Source organism: Schistocerca piceifrons, chromosome 2 (assembly GCF_021461385.2).
Source record: "Schistocerca piceifrons isolate TAMUIC-IGC-003096 chromosome 2, iqSchPice1.1, whole genome shotgun sequence".
Taxonomy (NCBI): Eukaryota; Metazoa; Arthropoda; class Insecta; order Orthoptera; family Acrididae; genus Schistocerca; species Schistocerca piceifrons.
This window is the reverse complement of record NC_060139.1, coordinates 332,647,500-332,664,029: the sequence shown is the minus strand read 5'-3', so window position 1 is coordinate 332,664,029 and position 16,530 is coordinate 332,647,500. Positions and strand designations below refer to the sequence as shown.

The 16,530-nt window shown below is 37.8% G+C and overlaps 1 protein-coding gene across 1 annotated transcript in view; it reads left to right on the top strand.

Moving 5' to 3' along the window:
* The window catches only part of LOC124777110 (calcium permeable stress-gated cation channel 1), a 161,358-nt gene extending 146,168 nt beyond the window's left edge, over nucleotides 1-15,190 (top strand). Inside the window, exons 13-16 of the mRNA XM_047252395.1 lie at nucleotides 4,318-4,503; nucleotides 9,720-9,856; nucleotides 10,029-10,309; nucleotides 13,871-15,190. Of these exons, the coding sequence (XP_047108351.1) occupies nucleotides 4,318-4,503; nucleotides 9,720-9,856; nucleotides 10,029-10,309; nucleotides 13,871-14,164 (898 nt within the window). The 3' untranslated portion in view covers nucleotides 14,165-15,190. The remainder of the gene's footprint in view (nucleotides 1-4,317; nucleotides 4,504-9,719; nucleotides 9,857-10,028; nucleotides 10,310-13,870) is intronic.
* Nucleotides 15,191-16,530: the final 1,340 nt, after the last annotated feature.

The window sequence follows — 16,530 nt, the reverse complement described above, 5'->3', positions numbered from 1 at the left end:
TGAGGGACCTGATGGTTTAAGGAGATTTTGCAAGTTTATGTCTGTTGCAAATTAGTGAACAATTTTTAACTACATTTATTGGAACCTAATGTATTGACTCATATATGTTGATAAATAGACAATGTCATTATGTACTTGCTAAAATTAAGGGATTTCAGTGTAGACAGTTTGCATTATGTAAATGCTCTCCTTCTACTGAAGAAAGATGAACTCTTGGACTGTTGCAAATTATTTGCTAGTTAATTGGCAATGAGTTTATAGATTAATTTTTATGCAGCATGTAGCATGAGTTTGTTGTGGATTTATAGATTAAAAAGCTGCCCTAAATTTGCATGGATGCACTCTATATTCGCACTGCCACTTGAATGTTCATTTTCAGCATGTAGTATGCATCGGACATATTGAGAGAGACTCCGTAGTTCTGATTTTCACAAGTTGAGAAATCTGTTGTGAAGTGTATGAGAACAATTGAAACCTGATCCCTTTGCTTAGTTCCAGATAAGGGAATATATAGGAGTGCTGCAGATAAACATTTAAGCTGAGACCCGTCAAATCATAGTTGCTGTCTTCCTCGCTTCCAGCAGTTTTCAAAAGATGCAGAATATGTCACTGAAGGTTAACATTAAAGAACTTGCCATGAAAGGACAAGAGCATTACTAGTTATTTCCTTTCCTGTTTGTCTTGCAAATAAAATGAGGGGAAAAAACTGTCTATATGCCTCTGTATGAGACCTAATTTCTTGTATCTTATCTTCGTCCATACATGCAATGTGTGTTGACAGCAGTAGAATTGTTTTGCAGTCAGCTTCAAATGCCGGCTCTCTAAATTTCCTTGGTGGTGTTTCTTGAAAAGAATGTTGTCTTTCTACCAGGGATTCCCCATTTAAGTTCCAGAAGCATGTCTGTAACACAGAAAGGGTATTATATTTTTAAGAAGCCAGTTGTAGTGGCAGTTTCTATGAGGCTAATAATGTAAGTGGATGTAGTTTTAAATGCTTGGTGTTCCTGGCTGCATAACAAGCAGCTCAAGATAATAAGGGTAAAACAGTTAGTGAAGAGTTGCATAAATTAAGCACACACTCAAGCTGGTATTAGAAAAGAAAATTGCCACATAACACATGCAGTTTCCACATTTGATATCAATTATAGTGCACAGTGTTATATTATGACAGTTTTTGGGGTTCCATAAATTTCCCATTGTAGTAGTTGATGGCAGTTGGAACGTAACATCATCTTGACACAATATTTCGGTGGTCCACCTATACGCCATCTTCAGGTGAGTAAGCTGTCGCACTAAGTCACCAGAACTGAAATCGGATGTGCAGCTGCAGCTCCTTTACATACCACCTGTAGGTCCACCGCACATGCGCGAACATAACTACCCACCAGCAGAAAGCACGACAGTGCTTTGGTGGTGAAGACTCGCAGAAATGATAAACAGATAACAAACACTTTGTGCACCTTTCGATGAATTGGGTTTGAGGAAGCAAGCCATCGGTAAAATTCCCTGCCATGCGGGAAAGCCTAAATTGGACAAACAGTTTGTATGGTCCGGGATCGATGTGCGGAGCACCATCGTCTCACACATTTATTTCAGCCAGAAAAATGTGCAGTTGTACGATGAGACAAAAGTGGTTGATCCTTTGTCACATTATTGGGACTGTGTAGTGAAAGAAGCTATTGAGATCTGGCTGTCGGACAATATTATAAACATAGATGGGGGTACTCTTTAAGTAAGAGCTGGAACCCTGTTTTGTCTGACATTAAAAAACAACAGTCTTTGTTTCGGCCATCAAATGGTGCCAACAGTGTTTGATATCAATTCACCATTTCCGTGAGTTTTCACCGCTGGTGTGCTGTTGTGCTTTGCACTGGTGGGCAGTTACGTTCGCACACACATGGTGGACGTACAGGCGGTGTACAATGGAGCCGCTGACGCATGTTCAATTTCAGTTCCGGCGAGTTAGTGCAACCGCTTACTCACCTGAAGATAGCAGCTGGGTGGACCGTGTCAAAGTGGTGATATGTTCTGGCTGGAGATCAGATAGTCTGATCATATCATGAATATCATGACAGTTGTTTCTAGAACAGAATACGTGTTGACATCGTCATTTACTGAGGCAAATATGAACATGCAGCCGAAATTGACACAGATTGACTGTAATTTGATAAAGAAGGCAGACACATACCAACTGCAGATTATATTCACAGTACATCTGACAGGAAGGTTTGAATGACCTCCTTCTAAAAAGAGTATTACATTCTTAAGAAGCTTACATTGTTAATAATAACATAAGTTGGTGTAAATTTAAATGCTTGGTGTTCTTAGTTGCAATCATACAAAGATCCCAAGATAATATGGATAAAATGTTTTGTGGAGAGTTTTATATAAAAGAATGACAAAGGAAAAGCAGAAATTAAGCATATGCTCGAGCTGGCATGAACAAAAGAAAATTGCCCTATAACACATGTAGTATTCCACATTTGATATCAATAGTAGTGCTCAATGTTATACAGGGTATTTCAGAAGTGATGGCCAATAATTCACGCACAAAAAGTACAGACCATAGGAAGCTAAAAAGCTCCAATGAACATGGGTCCCCAAATCAACCGTTGCTGAGGTATCACATTAATTTGAGTTGGAAACCAACTGTGAATGTCCGTAGATACCGTGGGATTTATGTTGGTATCTCAAGGTTTCGGAAAGACTATCTGTTTGTTTATGCATGCATGACTTACTTCCTTTTCCCCCTCCATGCGCTGAGCCGTACTAGCCTCACGATCAGTTATGAACATGAAGCCAGAGGTTACACCAATGAAGAGTATGCTGACATGCACTTCATATATGGTGGCAAAGCGAATGGCAGTACCCTTGAGGATGCACGATTGTATGAAGAAGCTTTTCCTCTCCACAGGCAGCACAATAGGCATACATTTAACTGGTTACATCAGCACCTTAGAGGAACTGGGAATTTTGCACAACATGTACGAGAAGGCTGACTAGATCCATCACACCTGATGTTGAGGAAAGGATGTTACACATTTTACACAAACACACAAGTACTTAAATGAGGAGGACTGCTATGCGAGAGTGTCTCATGAGTCATAAGTGTGTTCTGGTTTTACATTGGGAAGTACTTTATCTGTATCATCTCCAGCAAGTGCAAGATCTAAACAATGCATACTTTCCTCATAGAGACAATTTCTGCCAATTGGTGCAACAGCATTGTACCCTGAATCCTCTGTTTGTAAGCAGTCTTCTGTTCACATATGAGGCTGGATTTACCTGTGACAGTATTTTTAACTACCATAACTGTCACATTTGGGCCAATATTAATCCTAATGTTACACACACACATCATGACATCACCAGCGTTATTCGTGGAATGTCTGGGCAGGACTGCTTGGAGACTGCGCAACTGGACCGTACTTCCTACCACAGATACTAACCAAACAGAGCGTATGCGGTTTCTTCGGACTGTTCTTCCAAATGTACATGATGTCCCACTGAACTAACACCTTAACATGCGATTCATGCATGACGGGTTTTCAGCATATTTCCATTTACAAGTGCGCTGGCTTCTAACTTGGATGTATGATCAACATTGGATAGGTAGACGAAGGCCTGCGACATGACCTCAAAGGTTTCTGGATTTAAATCCCATGGATTTCTGTGTATGGGGTCATGTCAAAAGCCTGGTCTACACTATTGAGATCAACTCCTGAGGATTTATGCTTGCGGATTGTAGCAGCCTTCCAGCATTCACAGAATTCCCCAGGACTGCCTGAGAGGATTCGCAACTCATTTCAGAGATGAACTCAGTTTTGCATTCAGATCTATTGACTTTATTTCAAATACCTACTTTAACATTTAGAGATGCCATGTGTTCCTAGACGTTGATGAGCTGCATAAGAAAACGTGTTACAGCTCAACAGTGGTTGATTTGTGGACCCATGTTTATTGGGGCTTGTAGTTACTTTTGGCCTGTACTGTCCACTTGTGGATTATTAACCATCACTTCTGAAACACCCTGTATGATGAGTTGTTTTTACAACAGAAGTATGGTAACTGGGAAAATATATAAAAATCACTAAAGAAAAATGCTATAGGGACATTAATGGCATGGATAATGAGATACATAAATATTGTGGGGAAAGGACACTCAGAATGCTGTAGAGAGAAGAGTGGCAGATAAACAATTAAAGAATTGTGATAATGGAATCAGAATGACAGATAAATATTGAGATACTGCTGTGAATTGCATTTTCCATTTAAAGTATTTGATGTGTACATTTAATTTCTTGTTCTTTGTTACAGTGCGCAGGCATTTGTTGAATGGACACTATCAAGAAATGAAACTTATCGATGGAAGTGTGTGTTCCTGCCAGATAAGGGTGCATTCTTTGTGAACTATGTAATAACATCAGCATTTATTGGAACTGCTCTGGAACTGATTAGATTTCCTGAACTGATCATGTATGCAGTAAGACTGTGTTGGTCAAGGTAAGGATGCTTACAAGCTACAGTGGCTGTTTTCAAAATATGAACAGACTAAGACATAAAGGAATTAAACATTGACCTGTGAGTGGGCATCAATCTAAATTAATGGGCAAAGTTGAAAATTTGTGCTGCACTCGGATCTCCTGCTTACTGGGCAGATGCACAGACCACTGCACCATCCAGACACAGTGGGCATCACAAGTGCATGGATTATGCTAGGACTCCTCTTATCAGACTCAAATTCTCAACTTACCACCCAGTATGAATGTAGTGCCGCTTGCCCTTTATCGTCATTTCTTCTGGCATTTCGCAGACACCTGTAAGAGTTAGAGCTCTTCAGTGGTAATGCACACCGGGCTCAAACTCTTACATGAATCAGTCAAATGCCGCGAGTGAAGAGGATAATGGGCAAGGGGCCTACATTCATAGTGTGTGGATAAGTTGAGTCATGTTAGGGTAGTCCATGCAGTTGTGATGACCACTGTGTCCTAGTAAACAGGAGCTCAGGTTTGAATCCTGATCTGGCAAAAATTTTAAGCTTTCCCCACTGATTTAAATTGATTAAAATTAAAATTTAAAACAGTCTTGATTGCAATTTTGTTAAAGTATTTTTTTAATTGGAATGAGTGACCGGTTTCGACTCTATGAAAGAGTCATCTTCGGACTCCGGAGCAGTGGATGGACACTGCTAGATGAGTTCCGTCAACCCTCGACGCTCGTGTAACTGCAGTCTAGCAGTCATACAATGAAGACTTTCATGACCGGATGTTTGAGCTGCTGAGAATTTTCTAGCAGTGTCCATCCTCCGCTCTGGAGTCCGAAGATTAGTCATTCATAGAGTCAAAACCGGTCACTCATTCCAATTAAAAAAAATACTTTAACAAGATTGTGATCAAGACTGTTTTAAATTTTAATTTTAACTACTTTTAAGATCACTGAATATGTTTTCAAAAATTTCAAAAATCTTATTTAAATTGATGGCCACTTGCAGCCAATGACTGTAATTCCATAGTCTTTTAATTCATAGTAGCAGATGGATCAAAATGGTGTATGTTCTTTTGGACGAGTGTGGAAAAACAGATACCACACATATATGAGCAGACTAAACTAAACAGAGGGTCAATTAAAGTGTGCTTTTCAGTCACTGGAAATAATTGGAAAATGCTCTGTATGAACTGCTTTGAAAATTTGTATTCTCATTAACTTCACTGTTGACTTATGCAACATGCAACACATTGCTTATTCCCAAATTATTATTTCACTTGGCAGCTGAATGCTTGCTTTTATCAGTTTTTCTGGGAGATTAAACTGTATAGCTGACTAAGATCTTTACTTTTAGCCAGAAAACACGATACCAAAAGTCTTAAGTACTTGGCAGAGGTTTCATCCAACCATCTTCAGACTATTTCTCTATTGTTCCACTCTCTAACAGCGCATGAGGAAAAATGGACAGTTTTAAATCTTTCTTTGTGAGCTCTGATTTCTCATTTTATTATGCTGAACATTTCTTGCTCTGTAGATGGGTGTCTACAAAATATTTTTACGTTTGGAGGAGAAAGTTATGACAGAAATTTTGTAAAAGATCTCACAGCAATGGAAAAATTAATTTGTTTTAACGATTACCATCTCAACTCGCATGTTGTATCTGTGACACTGTCTCCTCTATTTTGTCATAACACCAAATGATCCTCCTCCAAGCTTTTCTGATCTCCATGAATCCTACCTGGTATGGATCCCATACCAAGCAGTAATACTCCAGAAGAAGACAGACAAGTGTTACAAATGTACAGCTGCCAATGACACAGTTTTTGGTGTGTCTTACCCACAACATTCTCTATGTGATTGTTCCAATCAAAGTTTTTCGTAACTTTAATCCCTATGTATTTAGTTAACCTGTCAGCCTCATTTTATTTTCCAGCATAAAGTTTCAGTCTATAGTTTTGAGACAGAATGATAACAATATGAAACAGTAAAAATATTATCTTGGTTAAAGGCAGAGCTATGTTAAGGCTGAGGGAAGGAAATGATAAAATAGTAAAACAGTTTAAGGATAAGTTTGACTAAATTAGTTGTAGATGTTCTGTAACACTAAAACAATATACCAAAACCAATATTTCAGCTGCTTTTGCAGTGTTCATCAGGGCAACCAAACATCTAAGTTTGATGATCGTCTTCCCTATACATCACCCTACTGTGGTTGCCACATTGTCTCTGACATCACCATTCTGAAATGTAATTGAATGACCCAAAGTCATTGTGCCTGTGTAAAGGTGGTTGTACAGAAGGCTTATTGTCTGTGATACTCTAGCAGGTAATAATAAGACAACTTTGTATCAGCAGTTTGTAAACAGGGAGTGCTTTCAAGCTGCAAGATATGCCTGCATGGCTCTGCTTGATTGTACTGTTGAAGCCAGGTTTTGAGGAGCTGTAAATTGACAAACACATGACCCATTGGAGGTACTGTTGGCAGCCGTGGTGTCAGCATTGTGTAACATTCTCCCTGTTCATGATGCTTGGTCATTTAATTACTTAAATTCCCTCCCAGGTTTTCTGACGCTGCATTCATGCTCCCAATAAACATGTGTTCCTTGAAAACTAGTAAGTTAGCTTCAGTCCAGGTGGACTTTGGCTGTTGCTAATTTGTCATGTAGCCCAAGTTACCTGTAATTTTTGTAGTCTAATATGCAAATGCTAGGTGTCTCCATCACTCGTTTCTTACCAAAGTTTGGAAATGTCTGTTGCATGGGGAGCATACTGTTCTTGTGGGCCTCAGTAGAGCTCAAAATGTGGAGCTTCTCTGAAATATTGGCTTAATTGGTTTGTGGTGGAGCATCTTGACTATATGGGTGCTGACACACATCACTTGAGATAAGGGAGCAACAAGGAACTGTTCTTTATTTTTCTCCTGTGTCTTTGATGTACCTCACAGCTTGAAACTAAGCTAGTATATCAGACTGGTCACAAGATCAAACATCATTTTAGGCTTATGAAAGATTCAGTATATGTTCTTCATGGTGGGGGAATTTATGGACTTTGGTGTGAATGCAGTAACATTTTAATTGGTGAGACCAATCACCACACACTTGCAGGAGCATGAAAGTGGTGTGTGTGACTTGGGCAACACTGTAGATTGGCAATAGCTGAAAATCACTTGCACTGTAGTTGCTTTTGATGTTCAAGAAGCCCATGTGCTCTCTTGGGAGCCATAAATGCAGAAAATGCTTGATGCTATTCTCATTCCCCACTGGGACAATCTGCTTGGTCTATGTACTATATGTGTAATACTTTCCAACACTGATGCAGTGGCTGCTTGGTATTCTCACACAGCCCGAGTCAGTGGCTTCTTCCTTGCATTAAATGAGGTGCTTTCAGCTATACAACAAAGCACAGCTTTGAGTTGATAGTACTGTCATAGGAACTGCTCAGTTTGACCTCATTTATGCTGTTCCCGATGTTGTGTAATATTGAAATAACGATTCTTCTTCCTATTGTATTAGCTTATCTTTCTTAATAAATGAACTATTAGCACAAAAGATTCAGTTTTATCATTGTTCAGTTCTATCAGATTATGATTGTGCAGTGAAATACTTAACATTTATTTAATGAAACTAGATTTGAAGTTACATATTGAGGTTTTTTTAAGACTTGTGGTCAGAGATCCAGTAATAAGAGTAAAACTAAATACTTAAACAAGCACATTCAAATTACGAGGTCTCTTCTAAAAATTCTGGAACATTCGTAATTTCATGCCACTGGTGTGCTGAAGTGACATACAGTTGGCATACCGGGACACACCTGTGTTAAATTTGTAACTGCCAGAAGTTTCATTGTTGTATGTCTGTTAATGTTCAGTGCTGTAGTGAGTAGAACATTGTGTCACACAGTTTGTGAATTTCAAGATGGCAGAGTTAGAGGATTAATGCTTCTGCATTAAATTTTGCCTGAAACTCAAGAAAACCCATACAGCAACCCACCAAATGATGCAGGAAGCCTGCAGTGAGGAGTACTGAAGCCATATTCGGTGTTATAAATGGTTCAAATGGTTTAAAAATAACCAGATAGAAGCTAAAGATGATCCTATTTCAGGACACCCTTCGATGTTTGCTGATGACGCTCATGTCAGGAATGTCAACAAAATTATGCATGCCAATTAAAGACTGATGGTCCAAGAGATTGCAGAAGACAGTGACATTTCAGTTGGATCATGTCATGAAATCCTGTGAGAAGGAAATGGCCTGAAATGTGGCGAGACAATTCATGGCTCTTGCATCACAGTAACACACCTGCATATTCGCCCCTGTGGTGTGTGACTATTGCACAAAACACAAAACCACTGTGCTGCCACATCCTCCGCACTGTCTAGGCCTGGCCCCTTTGGTCTTTTTCTTTAATTTCTTGAGTTGAAAGCCTCATTGAAAGGACAAAAAATTGTAACAGTAGGTGAGGTAAAAGACAATTCACAGAAAGCGCTTCACACGATCCAGCCACAGACATGCCAAGACATCTTCTGGAAGTGGAAATGGCATTGGGAATGACGCACAATTGTGACAAGGGTATTTCTAAGGAGACCATGCACAAAAAATAGAAGGCAAGCGTAGAAAAATTTTGAGGGTGAACGCCAGAATTTTTTGAGTGGACCTCATATGTTTCGGCTATTTCTTTAATTATGTTAACTTACTGTTTTGTTATTTCTTTTGTACTTATTACAGTGAGAAGGCAATGAAATATAAATTTAATTCTGCTGCAAACTGAAAGTCAGTGGCGTATTGAGAGCTATTGTGATTTGTAGACAGCAGTTCATTTAATTTAATTTAATTACAGTTTTGTAGACTTCACATTTGTTCTTAATTTTTTTGTTGAGATGCAATCACTTTTTCTTGCCATTATTGTAATAATTAATTAAGTGTAATTTATCTTACATATGCAGAATTCAAAAAAGCATGTGTGTCTGGAAGTTTAAACCATTGTCGAAAGATAGAATTTAGTAATGTTTAATTTAAGATATTTAATGTACTTACTATGGATGCAGCTTGTGCTTTCCTTTCAGTAGACGATATTACACAAATTAAATACAGAAATGATTTTCAAGTTAGACTGCAATATCCCTTCATGCATGAAAACTCTTGATTATAGTTATATTAATGTCAGTTTTGTGCTTTGCCATAGAATACAGACAAGGTGTAAAAAGAATAATTCTCAACATAATTTTATTATTTCAGGTCGAAAGCAGAAAGTGCAAGTGTTCGGAAAGCTATCTTCTATGAATTTCCTTTTGGGGTTCAGTATGCTTGGACACTACTGATCTTTGCCACAACAGTTATATACAGTTTACCCTGTCCACTAATCACACCATGTGGTAATTGTGTACTTACTAGGTTAAACTAAATTTACTGTTTTGTATGAACTTCAGGTCATCTTATGTCTGTCATTTTTAATGTTTTATTGCATTAAATTACATTGGAAATGTGCAACAGTCAAGCAGTTGCATACATGCACATTTATAATCACATGCTTTTGTACAATTTCAGGTCTTTTATACATGGTGCTAAAGCATTTTGTTGATCGTTACAACATATACTGGGCATATGGGCCATCAAAAATCAGTTCACGCATACATGCATCAGCCATAAATATTGTAATATTTTCAATTTCATTGCTGCAGCTGAGTTTTGTTATGCTGTCATACATAAGGAATGGCTTCAGGGACATCACCATTTATTCTGCAGTTGGGTTTTTCATTACAATGGTGTTTTTGTGGACACAGGTAGTGTTCCACTGCTGCAAGGGTTTCAGTCCTATATCTTATCAGGTGAGGTTATAAAAATATATATTAATCTGGTATTAAGTTTTTCTTAGATTTATGACACTCATTTCAATGTGATTACTATTTCTTCTCTTTTCTTTTCTCTGGTACTGTCTTCATTTTATGACTTGTGCTACATGAACATCTACAATGAAATATAGTTGTAAAAAAACTTTCTATTCACCAAGCAGCAGAAATAGGAGACAGGTACATTGAGATACCCACAAAAGTGCTAAAGATTGAAAACTGTAGCTTGCTTCTGTTACAAAGAAGGCCAAAGGAAACAACACTAATTACAAACTAAAGAATTCACTGAGGTCCCTGCATGAACAGAAACACAAGCAGATAGGTTGAGAGACAAATTAAAAGGGATGCCTCAACCAGTAAGTTAGGATTGACACACTGCACAGTCAAGAGAAAAACAACTAGGGTAACAGAAGCTTAGATGGGAGGATGAACAGGAGCTGCAAATAGTAGAGAAAAACTGAAGGAAAAATATGTAAGAGGAGCAACAAAATAAATGTGTGTGAAACAAAAAAAAAATCAAACTATGGGAAGTCCAAGTTGGAATACCAGCAATATTATGAAAAGGAAATCTTGGTTCACACCGTAAAGATGACATATTGAGTTGCAGACAGGCACAATGAAAGACTGTTACTCACTGAGCTTTTGTCAAAGCCTTCTTCAGAAAAGAAAACATACACATTGCCACCAGAAAGCACACCTCGCGCACACCTGACCACCATCTCCAGCTGCTCGGGCCAGAATGCCATTCTGATCTAAAGGGGACAGAAATAGCGGTCGTGTGAGTGTGTGTGTGTGTGTGTGTGTGTGTGTGTGTGTGTGTGTGTGTGTGTGTGTGTGTGTGTTTGTTTGCTGCTACTCAATGTGTCATTTTTATGGTGAGTAGCAATCTGTCCTTTTCATAACACCGAAAAAAATCAAATTATGCCAATTGCAGTGAGGAAGTTTCAGATGAAACAGTTGTAACTGTCCTCAACTTACTCATCAGTGCCTAGCCTAAACTGTTAAGGACAGAAGCTTGAAATTTGAAGGTGTTGATCATATACTGTAGGCATTACTTAAGAAGGGATTTTTTGAAATTACATCCCTAAGCAGGTGAAATAGGGGATGGGAAGTTTCCTTAAAATATGTCACTATTAAAGCAGTTTTGAAGTTATAACTGAAAATTATTATTTCGTTTTTTAGTCAAAATAAAAAATGCATGGTTCAGAATTTTTGGAAATATAACCCCTGTGGAGGTGAAATGCTTTGGAAATAAATCATTATTAAAGAGCTACTTAAGCATTTTCAAAGCTACATTTATGAAAATTGCTGTTTGACAACCCCAAAGTAGGCTGAAATAAGGGATTGAAATTTGTATGAAAACATTGTTATATTAAAATATTTTTAAAGCTAATCAATGAAAATTGGTGTTGGACTTCTAAATAAATGTGTTTTATCGAATGAAAGTTTGTGCAGAAATATCATGACAAGAACTCAAAAGACAGGATTAAAAAAGACCTCCTACACCAGCTATGACAATTGCTTTTAGATCAGAAGTACTTATAGAAAAGACTATGCTTCTATGGCCTTAATTAGCATGAAAAGATTAGGTGATGTTGAAATTTGTGAACAATGTAAGTATTAAACTGAAGTAAAATAAATAAATAAATAAATAAATCTGTGCAGATTTCAGTATTTAAGGCATAACAGGCAGGATCATTCGATGCAAAAAAAGTACAATAAACATGGATTCTAAAATGCATACATACTGTGAGCACTACTTCATTAGAAGAGATGTTTTACCGGAGTGGAGATGAACAAGTGCCCATAGCTCTTAAGGTATGCATTTTACAGCCCATGTTTGCTACTAGGATTTCTTGCTTTGAATTATCATCTGTCATATCCCTTAAAGATAATGAAATGATTTAAATGTCGAATTGAAGGAAAATTAAATTTCTTTCTTCATACACCAGCAATTCAGGCATAGCAAGATAAATTATGTCTACAATGGTGGTTTTTTGTGATAATTAACACAGTCATTTGCATGGAATGCTGCTTTGTTTGAAAACAGCACTTGTTTAAGAAAATTTGGATGGTTATAAATTTCATTTAACATTAAACTGGTGAAGCTTGTACACTTAGGGCGATCGGTCAGTTTTCTATCTTGTCTAACCTGAATGTTGTAGGCAAGCAGTCATAGCCTTTTATAAATGACATTGAAAAATGTTTGGTATGTTCAGCTGAAGACTTCGTCAAGCAAGAGATTTTTTTCAGTCTTCTGATATGAGTGTGCATGATTTCTTCATTTGTCTTCACTTGCTGTCAGCTGGCTTTACAACACACTTCCTGTGTCTCGACTCTGGTTGACCTGCCAGGTGCATTTTGTGCTGGATAAGTTTCCCAAAAGCAGAACTGCATGCTAATAGTTGATTTACTCACCATACCCAAGAACCACTGTGCATTCTGTTGCACTGTCAACTTCGTACTGGGGGGTGTCACATGCCAGTAGACAACTCTTTGGCACATGTCAAGGTGAAGGCTCATAAGACACAATAAATAGAACAGTTATGTTCTCTTAAGTTGAACAAATTTCACTAGCACTTTTTCAAAATCCCAGAATTCTTTTTTTAATGTCCTGCTTATATATAAATGCAAAAGTAATGCTTGTTATGGTTCCACAACTACAACATTGAAATGATTTCAATTAAATTTGTTATGAGTATAGCTTGAACCCCAAGGAAGAATGTGGGCTACTCTAAAAAGCTCCTAAGAGGTTGGGGATGGAACATATTTCTTTACGTCAGCAAACATAAACAGTGTTAAAAAACTATTAAATTTGTTGCATAATGTGCAAGTCATATAATGTATAGCTACTTTGATAGCACATTGCGTAGATGCGCATTCCTGCCAATGCCCCTCCACACACAAACCACTCTGCAGTGATGCTGCATGTACCACTGCACCTTGAGTTGTAGCAGTGGGGGGTGGGAGTGGGGAGAATGCACATAATGAGCTATGCTTACCTGAACAAGCAGCCACACGAGGACAGCTGACATCATTGTGCATACTGTAGCTTACTCACCATAACTCATCATAACAAAATTACTGGCATTAAAGTGCAGCTATGGTGGGTAGGTAGGTGGGGGGGGGGGGGAGGGGGGGGGGGAGAGAGAGAGAGAGAGAGAGAGAGAGAGAGAGAGAGAGAGAGACTGACTGATATAAAACTTATTATAATTTCAGTTGATGAAAATAGAAAACGTTGGATGTATATTCTAACTCTTTATTTTTTCATTGGTGTTAATACTAGTTTATTTTCATATGTGACAGAAAATGGCAGAGTGAATTATTTTAACAACTTTTATGTACATGACTTTCATGAAATTGTAAAGTAATGCTGTCAGGTATTCTCCTCAATATGTTCTGTTAATCATTTGTAGTTTATCAGCTAGATGATAGTGGTCCTAATGTGACTGCATTGATTTGACATACACATTTTTTTGCTACTGTTTGTCAGTGTTTAGTATGAGAAAGTGAAGCTCACAAATTTTACAAATTTTACAGAATGGCACGCACAACAATTGGCAGTCTCCCAGTTCTTCAACACACACAAGCCCTGAGCACAGCAGTGGAAACGGGACAGTTTACACATCCCAGCACCGCTTTGTTCCAGCTGTTCTTCGGCCCTCTGTTTTAAGGCAACCAGATGTTGTGAGTGTGCAGACACCTGCTGAGGGAATATCAGTTTTGAGGAGGACGTATGGCACTGGTTCACCAGATGGGCCAGCAGCTCTAACGTCGCCTGACCACATACTACTTTATCAGGATTATGAGGGCGGGCATGGTGCTGAAGTGTAGCCTATGGGTTCCGGACCCTACTAGTTAATATTGTTACTAGTCTAGATACAAGTTTTAATATGTCACAGAAGAATAAATAGTTCCATATACTTCAGAGATTGCTGAAGAATTAGTACACTGGCAAGCAGTGGTTTTTTGATGTCTTATGATCTCTGTTTCCTATATCTATCTTATAAATTTTTTATGAAGATTGTGAATGCTAATTTTGGACGAAGATATTGATGAAAGCATATTTGGGGGGGGGGGGGGGGGTGTATTATGTACCTGCACTGTCCATTTATTCATGGTGCTATCTGAACTTTTAATTGCATTACACTATCTGGATTTTGGCATCAGCTTAATTATCTGCATGGTTTTTAATGTTTTTAGTATGGACAGTGGAACTGAAGCAGTGAAGTTATAGTTACCTATCTTAAAGTAACGCTCTCATTCTGCAGTGTTAGGTTTTGGATAATTTTTAATTAATTCAATGACTGATAACAAATATTTTGACATATTTTAAAACATATGCTTTGTGAGTGAAAGCTCAGTGTGTTTATTTTGGACTTTAAAATGTTAAAACACTAATTTAAAAGTTGGGTTCAACAACTCAGTTTTGTAGGTTAGTGCCTTCACTACACATCAGTTTGATCAGTGTAGTTTCAGTGGCTCTTAATTTATGTGCCAGTATTGTTTATAGTGGCAGCTAATGCTTACCAGACATTTAAACAGTAAAACTGACATTCAGTATTTACCGAAGTGGTACTGAAACTAACTTTTTCAAGCCATAAGTATCACACAATGAACAGTAAGGTGATCTCTGATTACCTGTAAAATTATTGTGGGGTGTCTGACACAAAAATATATTGCCATTAAATGTAGTTTGTGTGCATAAAATGTATTGTGGGATATCATTATTGTCTCTCTTGTGATACAGACTGACTGAAAAGTAATGTGCTGTGGTTTTATTACATTATTATATTGTATATTTATTAATAAATTTAAGAATTATATTTATGATAATAATTCCTTGCATTGTAACAGATTTGTAGACACTACAAAATATAGTATTGTCCACAGATCATAATTGCTATGAACATACTGAAATATAGCATTAACTACAACTTGTTCCATTTAATATAAAACATCAAACACTCAGATTTCAAGTAAAACATTTTTATGGTATTTTTATTTAATTATAGAACTTCATTATTTTATGAAAAATTGTGGAAATACTGTAGTTAGAATTGCATCTAAGTATCAGCACTAATTACTTTCACAGGGGTTTCGTAATCAACCTCTAAAAACGAACAGCACAGAAATATAAACACAATAAGAAATAAAATAAAGGCACTCTACAAATTCTAACAATAGAGAAAATACGAGGAAACGTACGTGTGTGTGTGTGTGTGTGTGTGTGTGTGTGTGTGTGTGTGTGTGTGTGTGTGTGTGTGTGTTGGTCAGTCTTTTCTACTATCGGGCAACAACAACGAAATGTGACTAGTCTTCAAGTTTAAATAAAGCACCTCGTTGCTACGACATTTCTAGAATTTTTTGTCCCTTTTTTACCTGATGAGTTTAGTATTTCCCCTGTTCCTCATATATATCTCAAATTCTACATGGGTTGGAACTTTAATAGTGGCAACTATTTATTTACAATTTATACAAATTGGATACATGTTTAAAGTTTTACTGTCCTTCAGTATACTCTTAAGCAGTGCCAGTGATAGTGTGAGTAGATCAGTCTGCTGCCAGATAAATGTCTGTAATAGTTCTGAAGTGAATGCTATGAAGTTCTTCTTTTGTCTTAGGAATCACATTGTGAAGTCACAAGGGCTTTAGTCTGGGGAGTGTGGTAGGTGGCACAGCAATCCAGCCACTTCAAACAAACAAATCAGCCTCAACAATGGAAATTGATAAATGTGATGTACATGTACATCAAACTGAGGAAGTCAATAATGTGTTGGTCCACCTCTGGTCCTTATGCAAGCAGTTATTTGGCTTGACATTGACTGACTGAGGTGTTGGATGTCCTCCTCTACATCTACATCTACATCTACATCCATACTCCGCAAGCCACCTGACGGTGTGTGACGGAGGGTACCCTGAGTACCTCTATCGGTTCTCCCTTCTATTCCAGTCTCGTATTGTTCGTGGAAAGGAGGATTGTCGGTATACGTCTGTATGGGCTCTAATCTCTCTGATTTTATCCTCATGGTCTCTTCGCAAGATATACGTAGGAGGGAGCAATATACTGCTTGACTCTTCGGTGAAGATATGTTCTCGAAACTTTAACAAAAGCCCGTACCGAGCTACTGAGCATCTCTCCTGCAGAGTCTTCCACTGGAGTTTATCTGTCATCTCCGTAACGCTTTCGCGATTACTAA